This window comes from Emydura macquarii, unplaced genomic scaffold (assembly GCF_026122565.2).
Source record: "Emydura macquarii macquarii isolate MOO-44397 ecotype Brisbane River unplaced genomic scaffold, CSIRO-AGI_Emac_v2 contig_2473, whole genome shotgun sequence".
In the NCBI taxonomy this organism is placed as follows: Eukaryota; Metazoa; Chordata; order Testudines; family Chelidae; genus Emydura; species Emydura macquarii.
The window spans coordinates 23582643-23599799 of record NW_027132610.1 but is presented as its reverse complement, the minus strand read 5'-3'; the positions used below and the strand labels follow the sequence as shown (position 1 = coordinate 23599799).

Sequence of the window (17157 nt, the reverse complement as noted above, 5' to 3'; positions counted from 1 at the left end):
AGTGCGGTTGGTACCAAGATAGTGTTGGTAAGGAAGATGAGGAATATTCTCCTTCTCATTCCAGACTTGACGGTACCTGCCGAGGTGCCGGAGTCAGTGGTGCCAGCTTTTGCAGTGCTGAAGCAGAGGAGTGGTTTGGGGCTTAGACCACACTTTACTCTCATCCCAATGCCTAGCAGACTTCGGTGCCGGGGAATCTCCCGCTTTTGGCAGTCTGCTTTTTATACTTTTTCTTAGGCACTGGGGACTGCCAAGACTCAGGTCCTGTAGGAGGCACAAAACCAAAATCTATCAATGCTGAGGCACTCGGTGCTGAGTCTGACCAACCTGGCTCAGATGGACGTCTCAAGATCACCTCCATGAGTAGAAACTTTAGCCTGGCTTCACAACCTTTTTCGTGTGAAGTTTAAAGTTTCTGCAAATTTAGCAATGCTCCGCTGTATGAGCTTCCCCAAATCACTTTAAGCAACTTGAGAGTGGGTCACTCATGGGCATAGCCTTATTGCAGGCAATGCACGGCTTGACCAAGCCAACCCTCAGCATCAGGAATTCCTCGGGTGGGGAAAAACCTAACTAACGATACTAAAACACTAACAACCAGAATAACACCAAACTATTTACAATAAAGTATGAGAGTCCACAGTCCACTGAGAACTTTTGCAAAAGCAAGATGAATGGTTTCAGCAGCCATCACAGGTGGTAAGAAGGAACGGAGGGGGCTCAGAGTTGGCTGGTCCCTTACACAAATGTTGCTAACACATAGCAGCAGAAGGTGCTCAAGCTGCCCAAACAGGGTATCACTGAGGGAAAAATTACCAGCAACAGTGTGCACAAACAAGAGTGGACTGCACATGTGCAATCACTCTAAGATGAAATTAAGTTACTTAGAATACTAAATTGGGCAACATCATCTAAAAGGTGTTATATAGTTTAAATGCAGGGAAAAAAAACATAAGTCAATAGTTCAAAGCTAGCTAGCTGTAAGCTTCGTAGATGCTTCAAACTATATTTGAACTTCGTAGCTTCACCTGTCTATTTGATGACCTAAAATTGGTATGAAGTACTTTTCCTGAGGAGACCTGGGGCTCATATGCCATAGTAATGAGTATGTTTTTTTAAACTGGTTACACATTACAGCTTAGTATGGAAACACTATACATAAACTGTTAACATTATAATTACCTTTCGCCGTTGTTCTGCCTTCATTTCCTGTAGTCTTCTGTTTTCATCCTCCCGGAGGGTTTGCTTATAAGTGTGGCTTTTAGTCTATTGCCCAACAGAGCATAAAAACAAAGAGTACATAGAAAATCCCACTCTCAATCTTTATACAATCAATTAACATAGAAGTAGTTGAAGATATCTCTGATTACTTAGAGAGAGATGAATCTAAGTTTAAAAACCAGAAACAAGGCTCTTTTGCATACTCCACTCATTTAAATGTTTACATACACGCAGTTCCTTTAGGGGCATATACTGAAATAGGGACAACAGCAGCTCCAACATTCTACTACTATGAGAAAAATCCACCATTTTGAAGTTAGTTTATATACCTTTCATAATACAATAGATAGGGTGGTCTGTTCTCCAGAGAGATAGTGCCTACAGTGTTTTGTGGTTCTGACACCTCTGGAGGATTTGTTTGAATGGGGGAAGTCTATTAATTAGATCTGAAATCATTAACAAGTAGCCTGATTCCGCAACCCTCACTTAGAATGAGTATCACAATGCACATTCTCTCGTTGTTTGCAGTTTTTTGGGATGTACCAGCTCATTAATTATGACCTACACTCTTACCTTGGGTAAGGACTGTGCTTCTTTTGTGTGCATCACACTTAGCACATTATTAATAATAAAACTTAGTTTAATATAAAAAGTTGTGGTGGCCATCATATAACTTTAACATAAGCTTGGATATAATTCTAGCTACACAACAGTCTCAAAGGAACTTGATAAATGTGGATAAGTGAAACTACTGAATGATGGGTACATAGTTTGCTAAAAAGAAGAGAGAGCAATTATTAATGGTTCATTCTTGAGCTAGAGGAGCTGTTACATGTGTCCAGGGAGATTCATTCTGCGTCCAATATTATTTGTTACTTTCAGCAATGACTTGAGGGGTTATATGGAGAATATATTAATCAAGTTAGAGGACAATAAAAATCTAGACAGGATTGTTAACACTTTGGAAGACTGATTAAAATTAATTATGAGCTTAACTGATGAAATGGGGAGGGAAGAGAAGCCACCAATAAAAAGAGGAGAGTCTCTAAAAAGAAACAGAATTTGTCTACATCCAGTGGGAAGGGATAAATGCACACAAATATACCTGGGCGAACTAGATAATAGTACCACAGAATGGATCTGGAGAATTCAAACTGTTTTTAACAAGAACTGTATATCCCTTTCTAGCACATGCAACCATTGATAACCTAAACTTAATGTTAAAAATTAGAGTTAGTAAAATTTTTCAGTCTAAACTTTTTCCCAGCAAAAAAAAAAAATAAATATAAAATTTGGCAACATGGAAACGTTTTGTGAATTTGTGTCAGTTTTGCTGAATTGTTCATGTAACAAAGATTCAAAAAAAGTCAAAATGTTTTGATTTGAACTGACTTCTTGTTTTGAAAGTTTTTTTTTTTTTAAATAACATTTGAAATCACATTAAACAAAACATTTCATTTGACCTGAAATGAATATTTTTCAATTTTCTGGAATGGCTAGTGAACTGAAAGTCAGTTATTTTGTCCAGCTGTATTAAATGTGCCTTTACTAGATCTTTTATATTTAGAACAAAAAGAACAAAAAACAAAACAAAAACAAACAAGCAGATCACAGTTTTATGCAGTTCAAACACAGACTAGTTCAAACACCACAATTCAAGTATAACATTTTCCCTTTGCTATTACCTTCTAGTGCTTAAGTGGTTTTACGCAGAATAGTACCTAATTGCTTAGGTGTTTTAGCTTCCTTAAAGGAGCACAACAGATGCCAGTTTACCTGTAGAGTGGTTCCATTAGCCTGATCAGACCTTTTACAAATACAAAGGCATGGAGTCATGCTAGCAAAAAGTGGCATATGCTCTATTGGCTGGTATGAATAAGAGACATATAAACAAGTAGCAAGGTAATTCAACCTCTTTACCTGGACACTGATTAAACCAGAGTTCAGATACAATATATAAATGTGTGGGGTTTTTTTTAAAATACCAAAAAACAAAACCCACAAATTGCCATGAGTAACAGAGAAATAAAACAGATTGGAATTTAAGGCACAAAATTGAAACAGCTTTAGACTGAGGGGCTCCAGCCATGGAACTGCACCTACCCCACGTGTCCCTAACCCAGGGCCCTTACACTAATTTCTCTGAAATCAGAGCCAGTCCTAGGGTTGTTTTCCAGCTCTAGTACATCCTACTGAAATTTGCAGACTGGGGTTCTGCCTCATATAAATCCACTAGACCCAGATCTCAGTGTTCAGCTCCTGCTGGTGTTGTGACAGCTGGGGAGGCAAGAACGGCTTTAAGTCATCTTTCTGCCTCTCATTCTTGGCCATTTCAGTGGCCTGCTTGGCCCCCAACTGAAAAATTAGAGCAGCCTTGAGGGTGGCGCACTAACTGATGCTGCATCAGCTGAAAATTGCCAGAGCATACCATATTCCAGCCACACCCCTCCCTTTACCCACACACCCTATGTGCGGGGGCTGCACAAGGGGCACTAGAGACTCAGTCCTCCAGCTCTGTGCCAAGTAGGAAGCCTCCGCTGCAGTCTGTTTTTACCCATCCTAAAACTCTTTTGTGCCTGTGGTGAAGATAAAGGAAGCCACTAGGAACTGATCCCAAAGACTCAAAAAAATTCATACACCACCTTCTCTGTTCATGGTGTTGAGGGACAGGGAAAGAGACTGGGAAGCAAGGCCTATGAGGAAATGCTGAGATCTGAACATATTCCCTCTACACCCAGATTTCTCAAACTGTGAGGCTCCAATGTATTTCCAGGAAGACTGAAGCAAGACTAAAGACAAAAGGAATAGGAATTCTTTTTCCTTCGTAGTAGCTGGCACTTAAGATTCAGCAGACACTAAAGCCTTTATTGCATATAAGATATGCAATAAAGGTTTCCAAGCTTGTGCTGATTCCAGGGATATAGCAGCCAGTTGTAATTTCTTTCTGCACACAATAAATGATCTGCTGCCCATCAGCTCACCTGTAATCTGGGCATGGCTCTGTAAACATTGGCATAAAGACTCCACACTGCAAATCCTTCCAGAAGTGGGGCAGCCCAAACAGTTAATTGTATTTTGTGAATTAAGTGACTAGACCAGCAGTTTAACCTTCTTTCATTTGTGGACCCCTATAAAATTTTGAATGAAGGTGTGGACCCTTTTGGAAATCTTAGGCATAGTCTGCAGACCCCCAGGAGTCTGTGGACCACAGGTTGAAAACCACTGGACTAGACAAACAATTAGCTACCCTTTTTTTTTTTTTTTTTTTTAAGAATATAGTAAAGAGAGCAGAGGAAAAAGATGTGAAGAGCAGTTATTTTGAGTAGTTCTTTGTGAATGATTGATAAGCATCAGGATTAGAGTAGCGATATTATAAGAGAAGTTATCAGATCAGTTCAGAAATGGGACATCTGCCCAAGCTATTTTTGGAATCATTTTTCTAGGATATACTGGAGAGTAGATTTTACGCCTATGGCTGCATTTTTAAAACAACTCCACACCCAGAAGCTCCCATTTATGCATGTAAATGAAACAGCCAGGTTTTCAAAAGGGCTTAGCAACCAGAAGGTTTAGCTGCTCTCCATGGGAACTGTCGGGTGCTGCGCACTGCAGTTAGGGTCAGATTTTTAGGAGATACTGAGAATTTGGGAAAATCTGGCTCTTTAATTATCAGGGATGGATTTATGAATAATGAAGTCAGTCCCCGCAATGCAGGGAAAGGGTCTGTGAGGCTTCCAAGCAAAATGATTCCATGGTACACATTACACTGGGCAGTATGTTAAACTAAATAAAACACTCTAATGTTGCACTGTCGGTAGCACCTTTAGCATTGGCAGACTGTTACAGAGGACGTTTCATGTTCCACGGCGGGACTTACCCAGGCTGTAGATTCTGGGCCATGATTAGCCATTTGACAGGAGTTTCTGTTAGGCGAACCCAAGTTCAATCTGTCCAATCGTTCACTTGTTTTGCTAGAGGGAGACCCAAACAGAATGGTTAGTTCTTTCCTAAAATACAAATACAGCCTTTGATTGCAGCCCCCGGATTCTAGCCTAAATGTATCATGAAGTAACTGAGAAGCATCACAGGTGGAGCAAAAGGTTATGAGAGACACACACAATGAAGTGGAACATCAGATACAGAAATAATATGGTAGATGAGGCATTTGTTGGGAGTGATTTGTTTGAAAGAGGAAAAAGCAGAGCTATTTCTGTGTTAAAGGAGCTTCTCTATCATTTGCAATCCTATTCTGATATACAGTCCATCAGATTTCACTATCACCAGCATATAATTGCTTACCTGAATCCTTTGTTCCAAACCCTCCCACCAGGTCTGAAAAATCTCAAAAGCATTTTAAACAAAATAATTATTTTAAAAGTATTTTTCTTCATGCTTGCTACAACATAAGTCAGCAGTGTGCTCTTATTGCCAAGAAGGTTAACAGCATTAGTAGGAGCATTGCCAGCAGATCGAGGGAAATGATTATTCCCCTCTATTCGGCACTGGTGAGGCCACATTTGGAGTATTGTGTCCAGTTTTGGACCCCCCCACTATAGGAAGGATGTGGACAAATTGGAAAGAGCAGCAGAGGGCAACAAAAATGATTAGGGGGCTGAAGCACATGACTTATGAGGAGAGGCTGAGGGAACTGGGCTTGTTTAGTCTGCAGAAGAGAAGAGTCGGGGGGGGGGTTATAAAGAGCCTTCAACTACCTGAAGGGGGGTTCCAGGGAGGATGGAGCTAGGCTGTTCTCAGTGGTAGTAGATGACAGAACAAGGAGCAATGGTCTCAAGTTGCAGTGGGGGCGGTCTAGGTCAGATATTAGGAAAAACTTTTTCCCCTAGGAGGGTGGTGAAGCACTGGAATGGGTTACACCAATGGAGGTGGTGGAATCTCCATCCTTAGAGGTTTTTAAGGTGTAACTTGACAAAGCCCTGGCTGGGATGATTTAGTTGGAGTTGATCCTGCTTTGAGCATGTTTCTCAATGACCAATCCATGAACTCGCACCGTTCCCTGAGATCTCCCTGACATAGTATAGGAAGCCTGATATCTCCCTGGCAGTGTAGGAAGCCGGTCCCCTTCCAACCTAATATTCCCTTCCACTCTCCCTTCCAACCTAATATTCTATGAACGCATCCTTACATCAGATTCTTTTGTCTTGCTGCTGGTTTAAATAAAATCCAATTTACTAAGAGTTATTCTTGTGTTTAATTGTAACATCAATGTACAGCATCATCGTCTCTGCCCATTGGTCAAATGGATGACTTTATCAACACACACCCAACCACGAGCTGATTTTCAGAAGGAGGCATCCATGTAACTGATGTAACTGTGTGCCTTATTTCATTCAATTAGGCAAATAGTTGATTTGCATGCTGCTCAGTCATGGTAGCCACACACAGACAATATAAAAATAAAGCTAAATTTGTGACAAGAAATGATCTTAGTGCAGGCATTGATGGGCAGGAACCAGCCTTTCCTGACCTGCACTGCATGTTGCCAAGCATACCTACCTGTTATTCAAGTCTTTGCATGCAGGTGTGATTAGGAGGGGGGAGAGGAGGGGTGTGAATGCGTGACAGTTTGTGGAGATTTGTTCAATATAACCCTGGGGTGCAATATGTGATTCCCCCCCCCCCCATAGCTGTGCCTATATGCATTCATAAGCGCATTTTTAAAAAAATCTGGAAAAACCCCAGATATGGTTTTGGAATGCACTGCAGTGGATTATAGTTTCATAAAGAAATATATGGCAACTTGAAGTACAGCCTGCTCTCATATGTTTCATAGTGTTTACAAGGAGACCATATGCAGAAGACCCTGTCCCCCCCACTGCAAATTTAAACAGATAATATGCATTCCTCATCTTGAATAAACTTAGAAGTGCATATGAAAACTCCTCTAGTATCTGTACATGATGTTCAGGCTTCTGGGCTGAAACACAAAATGGTACAACATTTTAAAATGTCGTACACCATCTGTGCCCAAACACAACAGAATAGAAATACCGTAGCCAATATGAAAAAGACAACTGCAGCATTTTTCTGGCCTGTTGCATATGGATTCTGACAGCCACACACACACACACACACACACACACACACACACCCTTCCCACCTCCCCCCAGGGGTGATAAACCGCACCGGTCACAGCAGTAAGCCAGTCACAGCAGTGAGGTCAAGATCAAGCCATATGCTTGTCTGATGCTTCCCTCCTCCCCCCCGGTAGATTTCTTTTTCATCTTTAAATGCTGCTGTGTTCTTGCTGAAGAGCCTGCTAGTTAATTTTGACCCCATCTTGAATTACTGGCATAGTCATTTCAAACCCAAGAGGTAGTCAAGAGGATCTTAACACAATAAAGGAGAGGTCAAGCAGCATCAAAATAGGGTCACTATACTTTTGGTTTTTTCCCACACTCAGTTTCCTCATTTTATTAGTCATCCAGGCTGTGAGCTGAACTCTCGACTGGTGTAACTCTTTGGCTTCACTTGAATTACACTAGCACAAAATTATTGTCTTTAAAGTGTTGTACATCTTTAAGAGGGATAATGTAAAGTCAACATAAGATACACTATTTTAACAAATCCCAACCATCCCCCCAAAAAAAAAAATCGCCATGAAATTCTTACTTTTGTAACCAATGCTGCTTTGGATTATTAGTAGATGCAAGAAATTTCATAGATAGCAAGAATGAATTTGACTTATGAATTTGATTACTTCATTTTTACTTCTCAAGCTGGGAGAAATGCCAAAGCTAATATGATGAACCTCCCTTGGTATTTCTAATCAATTTTACTTTCAGGGTCCCATGCACTTGCAGAACACTACATTTTTGGGGGGATACCACAGGAAGGGTAGGTTGGTTTTTAAAAACTGTTTCCTAGAAACACTTGTTGGTTTCAGTTTTTCAAAAGCTTATTATTACAAAATCTAGTAAGTGCTGGACCAAATTTCTCTCAAGAGAGTCCCTTTGGGTGCAATGAAGGTGCTTGTTTCCAGAGTTCATAGTAAAACACATACAAAAGCAAACCATTATTTAGAGGCTCTTTACGTGGGGGAGAACCAAAACAAAAAAGCCATTAGTACAACAATACAGTTGAGATTTAAAGTCACACAAATGTCATGGCAACTTCAACTATGTCATAGTAATCTTAGCTGTACATGCAATACAGTGTAATCCCATAGTATTCGTAGAGTTATGCTAAACAATACACAGGGAACCAAGGTCTGCAGAGACCTGAGTGGAACCTCTCTGAAGCACAATTCAGCAGCTCATCAGGCATTAATCGCCCCACAGAAAGGCACAGAGCCATAGCCAGCCTGCCTACCTACGGATGTGGCAATTACAGTAACTGCAATCCGAGAGCTCCCGCTGGGATGGTGTGCTTCAATACTAGTAGCTCCTAACCTGAGGCTGTGGCTCTAAGCCACAAACAAGGTCACAATCCTCAGCATAAGGGTATAGAAAATAAAATACCTTACAAAAGAAACTCAAGTGAGCTGCTTTTAAATAAGTGACAGAAAAATTCAGGATCATATGCAGCAACACAGAATTCTGTGTAACTGTAATTCAAGTTACAGAAGTGCAGTGCCTTTGTATTTGAACAATATAGACTATCATATTACCCAGTGCTGTGCGTTTCAAATGAAAGTTCCTATTGCAAGACACACACGCAAGCATACGCAGGGCGCCCATATGGGGGAGAAAAGGGTACACTTTACTAGGGCCCCGAAGGCCCTGGGGAGCTCGGCCCAGGCTGCAACCCCCATTACCATGAGGAAAAAATGGAGGCTAAATTGTAGATCATGTCTGAGGATATTTATAGAAACTTATTTCCCTATATCTATGTATCTATTGTCCAGATCTTGTGAGATTTGCTGGAGCCAATCAGAAGCAGTGTTCGAGCAGTCTTAAGCAACATTCTGAACAGTGAGCTGCTGGGCCTCCTGGCCCAGCCCAGGCCCTTCTCTAGAACAGAGAGTGAGTGCTTGTGCAGTTAAACTAGGACTTGTAGTTTGAGACAGAGATTTGTGCTCCTCTCTGTGACATGGTCTGTCATATCAAGATCAAGAACTACCAGTCCCAGAGTTCCTTGTGCACAGGCAGGAGGGAGGGACAGCTGGGAGGAGAGGCAAAGCAAAGCACCATAAGACAGTGGGAACTAGTGCTGCTTCTTCCTCTGGTATGATTTGCAGGTCCAAAATATATGTGAGTAAGTGTCTAATTCACTCACAGTCACCCACACCCCCCATACTGCCATGTCTGGTAGTGGCTATAAATACAAATCAGGCAGCCAGAAACGTAAGGAGGTAAAAGAAAGGGAACTAAAAAGAGCTAAAGGACACCAATCTATCCTCCAGTTTTTCAAATCAGACAAGGCCTTTCGGCAGTCAGGGAATATACTAACTAGGGAAGCCGATGAACAAAATCAAGATGAAATTGATTTCAATATAGAGACTGTGTCTGTGGCACATGAAGCTCAGTCACAAGTAGAAACACTGAAAAGGTACTTCAGCTCGTTTTTATGGCTAAGTTCTGGTACAAAGTTCTTTCAAGTATTGAGGACAGAAACAAGATTTTACAAGCCAGAGGAATCTCTCTTGAATCAGAGGTAGCTCTCATTGATATTACTGAAGAAATAAAACAACTTAGAGATCAGTGGCCCAAAATTATACAGGAAGCATGTCTTGTAGCAGAAGACATGGGAATTTTGGCACAATTGCCAACGAAGAGAGGAATGAAATGAAAAGATTTCATGATGAGCCATCTGAGCCTGAGGAATCATGTTCTACCATCTCTGAAAATGAATCAGAGTCTTTATTCAGAAGGAATGTTTTCAGTGCAACTCTGAACAATGTCATCTGTGAATCAGAGAACAGATTGAAAGCAACCAATAACATTTGTTTGACATTCCGTTCAGTCCTAAAATATGAGATACTAGAGCCTGGGGAACTGAAAGAAGCTTCTTAATGTCTACTTCACAAGTATCCTACAGAGCTTTGAGAATTTTCCTTGTGAAATGTTGAACCTGAAAAAAAAAAAATCTTCAAGTCCGCTTTTGGAAAAGAATATGAACTACCTCCACTTATCTTATTAAATGAGATTTACAAAAAACAACTGCAACTAATTTTCAGTTAAGTGTGCATAGCCCTACAGATTTTTTTAACACTGCCAGTGACTGTGGCAGAAGCTGAAAGAAGTTTCAGCAAGCTAGCCCTCATCAAAAACTGCAAGCATTCTACAATGGGGAAGAATGATTAAGCCACCTAGTTATCTTGTCTATTGAGGGTGAACTTGCAAGAGAAATTGACTTTGGGGGGCTAATTCATATTTTGCAATGAAAAAGACCAGAAAAATAAAGCTTTAAAGTTAACTGGCCTAATTATAAAATGTTTGCAGATACATTGGTTCATTAGAATTAAAAAAAAAAAAAATCAAGACATTATAAAGGTATTATATCCTGTCAATGATCAAAAAGTTACAAAATAGCAAACTCAGACTGGGTGTTATTTTAAAAAAATAGCAAAGGGGGGGCATTTTTCAGAAATGTAGAATATGTAACAGTAATTTCAGAATTCAAACATTGTTCGTGGCTCATGAGATTGTATGTATGGGATGAGGGTTTGTGGTATGTGTGTGGGAGGGGACCCGTGTTACAAGTTTGTACTGGGCCCGAAAAAATTATGCTTGGGCCCTGAGCATGTGTGCTTACTGCATGTCCTAACAGTAAGATTTCTCATTTTCAAACAGGAATTTTAAAATATCATCCTATGTAATTTTTTTTAAAAACTGAATTTAATAAAAAGGCCTATATTTCCAGTCAGAGGAGTGGTTATAGAAAGCAGCGTAACAAGGTCCATTGAATTTTCAGCATACTGTTGATGCTCCCAACAAAATCATGATCTACAAGAGATTTAGGCCCCATCCTACAACTGGATCAATACTGGCAGACCTCAACTTATGGAGCCCCACACTGATCTGATTGCAGCATTAAGGCCTAAAATTCCTACTCAACATTGTAATGGAACGTTAAACTGTGTGATACAGTTCATCCACTAGGTGGTGCTGTGTGGAAAGACAGTTAACCTCAGCTATACCTGGAAGAACATTAAAGCATCTTATGATAAACACATCTGGTGTATATAAGCAAGCTCTGTAGTTAGCCCACATCTGGTACAGAAGTACATGACATGGCATCAGGCGTAAACTAAGGACAGAAATAGAAGGAAAACAGCAATGAAGGTTGCAAACAAAAGAAACAAAGCAACAAAGGTTGCAGGACCTCATCCACATGCCACTCTTCAGTGTCTCAGAGAACTTCAGCTTTGACAAACTCCAGAATGGACAGACTGAAAATACTATTTAACAAGATTTTGTATTGCTACCAAGCTTCACATAAAACCCCAAGAAATATACAGGTGCCGTCTTTAATTTATGTTATGGGAAAGCTGGCAGAGCACATCTTTAAATCCTTTGACCTTAATGAAGAGTCACAAAGATGACTCGGAAAGGGTTCTGGCTATGTTTGATGTATACTTTATACCACAGAGTAATGTGGTTTATGAAAGAGCATGTTACCATCAGAGAAATCAAGATCCAGGGGAAAATGTTGAATGTTTTATAAGAGCTCCGCATACATTGGCTGAAAACTGTGATTTTGGGAATGCAAAATGAAAAATATCAGACTTGCTGATTTTTGGGTTTACAGACACAAACCTTTCACAGCAGCTACAACTGAAGAGAGATTTAACCTTAGCCATAGCTATACAGATACAAAGCACTCAGAATAAAATCAAGCAATAGAAGAAAAGGCAGGAGCAACTTGCAAAAATTTGAAACTAGCTTAGAAGCTATAAACAGACATTTAAGTGTGAAAAGTTATTATAATAAAACCCCTAAGGGAAGGAGAGAGAACTCCCAGGGCTAAGACGGACAAATTCCAGCCTATGTGCACACAGTGTGGGAAAAAAGTCACATCCCAAAAGAGAAGGCATGTCCAGCCAGAGGCATACATGCATGAAATATGGACATTTTGCAGTTGTTTGCCACACCAAAGCAGTCAGGGATTTGACTCACATTACAGACAATCAAGAGTCATTGTTTCTGGGATCTAACTTGTAAGGACAGAGCCTGCCTGGATAGTGAAATTGAATATATTCATGGCAAGACTATTGACTCTAAAATTGACTAAGGCGCTAATGTCACAGTCACCTCAGAAGTGACATACAGTTACCTTCAACCCATCCCAGAGCTTAAGTCATCTGACACAGATCTGGCTAGCCTCAAAATATTCTGAGCTGCATGGGCCAGTTCATCACAGAAACAAATTTACAAAGACAAAAGATATGGATTCAGAGCGCATGTGATCAAAGGATGAAAAAAGACCAATGACCTTCTCAGATGCAGTATTACAGCCATGATGGGCCTAGTGACAAAGGAGAAAGAACTCTATGAAGGATTTAGTAATATTGGACTTTTGAAAGGAGATCTAGTGCAAATCCACTTGAAGTAACAATGCTGGATCATGCAGTGTACATACACCTCTACCAGAGACACTATGGAAGAGACTAGGTGCTGATTTACACAAATTCAGAGGACATCATTAATTGGTCATTGTGAGCTATTTTTCCAGGTATAAAGAAATATTGTACTTGAAAGGTATAACATCAGTGTCATTGAGAAACTGAAGTGCACTTTTGCTCACTTCAGTATTCCAGAACAAGTCATGACAGACAGACAGACGGACCACAATTCACTGCTGCAGAATTTAAGTCACTCTGAACGAGGTGTGATTCTGAGCATATTACTAGCAGCCCACATTACCCACAAGTGAATGGAGAAGCTGAGAGAGCTGTATACACAGCCAAGAAAATCCTGCAGCAGGGAGACTTGTTCCTTGCTTTTCTAAGTTACAGATCAACACCAAATATTAGCTATCTGGATATAGTCCAGCACAACTCCTGACAGAAAGACAACTCAGAACTACTGTTCTAAATTCAGAAAAGACTATCTCAAAAGTGGCCAGACAGGAAAGAGCAACCAAATCAGATAAAAAGGCAAAAGCCTATGAACACGTTTACAACAGACATCACTGAGACAGCTGCCAGGTCTAGAACCTGGTGATCAAGTTCATGTCAGACTGGATGGAGAAAATATGATGGCCAAATCCAGCTGTTTGTAAAGAAAAATAATTCATTGCCCAGATCATGTGTGATAGAGATCAAGAGTGGAGCATTCAATAAAAACCACTGACATCTACAGTTTTTTCCTCAGGAAAAACAATCAAGGGCGCAAACTCTACAGATGGCAGATACAGAACAAGACAACATAGTCTCAAGGATTCCAAACTGACCACAGCCAGTCATTGCAACTAATGGACAGCCAGGTGACCAAGTTGTTATGTATTTGAGTCATGTAATTAGAAAACCAGTATAATTCAGAATCACTTAACATACTGACCCACACTTAACGTCAAATGGACAAAGTGATAATGTAAATGGTAGGAATGTAATATTTTAAGGCGATGAAATGGAATGTTAAACTAGTATATGGTTCAGCCACTTGGTGGCGCTGTGTGTAAAAAGACCTCATTTAAAAGAACCTCAGCCATTCCCGCAGAACATTCATGTATTTTATGATGACCACGTCTGGTGTGGGTGTGTGTACATTAAGCAAGCTAGACAGTATCTGGTACAAGAACATGACAATAATGGCGTTTGGTTCTTGCCAACTCCTTTTATTTTACTGTGATTAATCACTTATATGTCATTGGATATTCACAGTTAAAGAGGTGACAACAAAGGACCCAGTCTTGAAAAGCCTGCAAGTATGTGCATAGTTAAGGATTACATGTATGAGAAAAGGATGCTGAATTGGGCACCTTGTCTGGTGGTAAGCAGCCCCGAAAAATTGTCATTATGTTTTTCAGCCTGCGCACAAAGTTTTCTGACCTGCCCTTCATAAGGATTTTTTTTTTTAAATGGGATATTTTATGTGCCTATGGAAAACACCTCCATGGGCAAACACTTTGCAGAACTATGTTAAAGTATGTATCTGTCTTTAAAAAACCCTTCTATTTTATTTTTAATTGTTACTTCTGAATGAAACTAATGGTTGTTAACATTGTTGCTTTAGTCAATGGAGATCAAGTTACCATTATCCTTTATGTTGGTTTTTTTTTTTTAAAAAAACACAAGCTGATTTATTTGTTCTGCACAGAACCTTCTCATCCATCACAAATCTGATGCTAGCATTTATTTCTCCCTTATGATTTTCAATAATCTCTACCTTCATAAAAAGGCATGATTTTAAAAAACTAACAACTAAAACAGCTTCTGACTTTACTGCCTGCTCAAACTGTGGGATCTCCAGCTAAACAGCTTTACTCCATTATTCTAACAGCACCTCAAGGTGTGCTAGATATCTCCCAGAACAGACAAAATACATGATCCCTGACCAGAGAAGCTTGCATACCAACTCGAAATGTAAGATAATAATGGGGTACCAAGACACTAGGAATGTCTGGGGAGGAAGAACAAGGGGGAAAGCTATCCGATTACATGCTTGCTCTGTTATTTTACAATGCTTGTCCTACTCACTCTACAATTTCTCTTCTGGTCCAACTAGAGAGTAAAGTTCCCCATGAGTAGTGTTTAGATATTTTTTTCCTGGCACTGCAGGCTCGTTTCTTATCTGGCCTTTACCCCCCTCCCCTCCACTTTTTCCTGCAATGCCCATCAGCATCAACATGCTTAATCTAGTTCCCTTAGCGGCTTTATTCGTGGCTGGTGAAACCCAAGCAACAGAAGATCCACCAGCAATGAGAGCACAGGTGTGGAAGTTGCCTGTATACCCTGTTCCAGTGGGGCAGCTGGAATTAGCCACTACTGCAGCCCTGAAATGGGGCTGAGCCAGGCCCAGACGGAGAATGACCAGGCCAGATGGGAATTGTATTGACTCACTGACTTTCTCAGGGAGCCTCCTTTAAGAGACATGGAGAAAAAGGCCTCCAATGGAGCCATAGCTCAATTTTAAGATGGGGATTTTCATGAACGATCAGTGTTGCTCTAATGCCACTTCAGCTGAAGCCAGGAAGGGGGGAATCTAGTTCACTGAGTGCTTGAGTAGTTATATGTCGCTTCAGCTGACCAAGCTTTCTGCCAATTTTTGGCTTTTGAAGAGTTTTCTAATTCTTGCTCTTCCCCCCCCCCCCACTTTTCTGTGTCTTACACAGCAAACAAACTAGCTAACTGACCGAATATAACACAGACAGATGAGAATATTGCCCGCCCTCCCCCAATTTCTTTTCATTCCCAGTAATCTTGGATAAAGTACCGAGACCCAGTACTGTGGCCATTTCCCTTTAGAAACCTTCCTTCAGCAGCACCACTCCAGGAGGTGGGAGAGTCCCATCACTGCCTTCCATGGCAGTGGATCTGCCCCACAGGTGTAGCTGTTCCCAGAGGTCCAGAGCTTCCAGTTGTCTCTGCTACACTCTACTCTGGTTATTGAAGTGAATCTACCCCATAGACTTTGTGCTGGTTTTTAACAAAAAGCAAACAACAAAACCAAAAAAGCAAGCAATGCAAGCCTGCTGTTATGAGCTGATACACGTGCCTGCACTCATCTTTTGTTGAAAAGTTATTAGGTGAAGTGGATATACCTTGTAGGAGTGAGTGGATGTTTTGGGTGCTGAAAGCACTCTCAGTGGCCTTCAATGGGAGGAGAAAGTACTGAGGTTAGTCCTCGTTTGAGCAGGGGGTTGGACTAGATGACCTCCTGAGGTCCCTTCCAACTCTAATATTCTATGATTCTATTCTATGTCCTCACAGAAGCAGCTTAGTACCTCACCCTTTTTCAGTAACTACCTGCCAAAATGTGACCCCTAATACACACAGCTCCCATTGGGAATCATACAGACATCTAAAGGCAAAACATGGCCTGTTATTTCAATTCTGTTGTTCAGACTACAGTATCATTAGATGGAATAATATTCCTAAATGTAGCCATTGTACATTGACAATTTAAATTATAAACCCTGTGGATAGAAGTAACGAGGCACGCTTTCACATTAGGTGTCAGGTTAGCAAAGTGTAGAATTAAAAAGGAAAATATAATAAAATAGCACTCTTCCCCCTCCTCCAATTCTCTTTTAAACCAACTTTTTAAAAACGGTCAACTCTTGTATTAATTTAATGGTGTGGGATCCCCTCCCCAGCAGGCTGAAATAGTTTTGCTGTTTCCCATTCCCTGCCCCCCCTACTAATATAGGGAAAGTTATTTCAGGTATGAAGTTCATTTATTATTTGAAACAGTCAGCATAAATCCAGTTTTCAAGGAAAGGACAATTTTCTAAAAGTTTACTGCAGAGGTCTTTCCATACAAACCACTGTGTGCTCTCCATCTGCATATGCAATCTGCTTCTATATTTTCAGCCAGCTTGCACCGGCAGATTAATGTGTACAATTAGAAAGCAACCTCACAGGCGTTCAATAAACTGCCTTCATTATTACACTCAGGAGAGTCCCTTTGGAGGTCTATAAAAGCCTAGTTTTCTGCCTGTTAACTAAATAATTGACAATGCTTAAAATAATCAGGAGCAAATGAACAAAGTGAAGACTACTTGGGTGAAAGAGAGCAAACAAAAGATTCTCAAGGCTGAAAGCAGTTTTTGCAGTTCCTGTGAGTTCTCTCTAGCAGGCTTTATTTACAGTCTGGCTAGGTTTGGGTTTGTGCCTGTGCTTCTGCGAGGAAAATTTGTTACTGGTCTTCTGTTTGAACCACTCATCACAGAGCACTGAACTTCCAAGGACATTAATAGCTGTCTTATTTATTTTACTTTACAAGTCAATCCTATTTTGATTCATGTTTTATAACGTTTGAGAAGACTGCTTTGAATAAAATATGCATATGAATAAAATTGTGTTGGTGAAAT

General features: G+C 40.4%; 1 protein-coding gene across 2 annotated transcripts in view; it reads right to left on the bottom strand.

Annotated features, from left to right (window-relative positions):
- Window positions 1-17157, bottom strand: part of EPSTI1 (epithelial stromal interaction 1) — a 77292-nt gene that overhangs the window by 19731 nt on the left and 40404 nt on the right. For both annotated transcript variants that reach the window (XM_067562766.1, XM_067562767.1), the window contains exons 7-8: window positions 5099-5192; window positions 1183-1266 (exon numbers count right to left, since the gene is read on the bottom strand). In XM_067562766.1, coding sequence (XP_067418867.1) covers window positions 1183-1266; window positions 5099-5192 — 178 coding nt within the window. The remainder of the gene's footprint in view (window positions 1-1182; window positions 1267-5098; window positions 5193-17157) is intronic.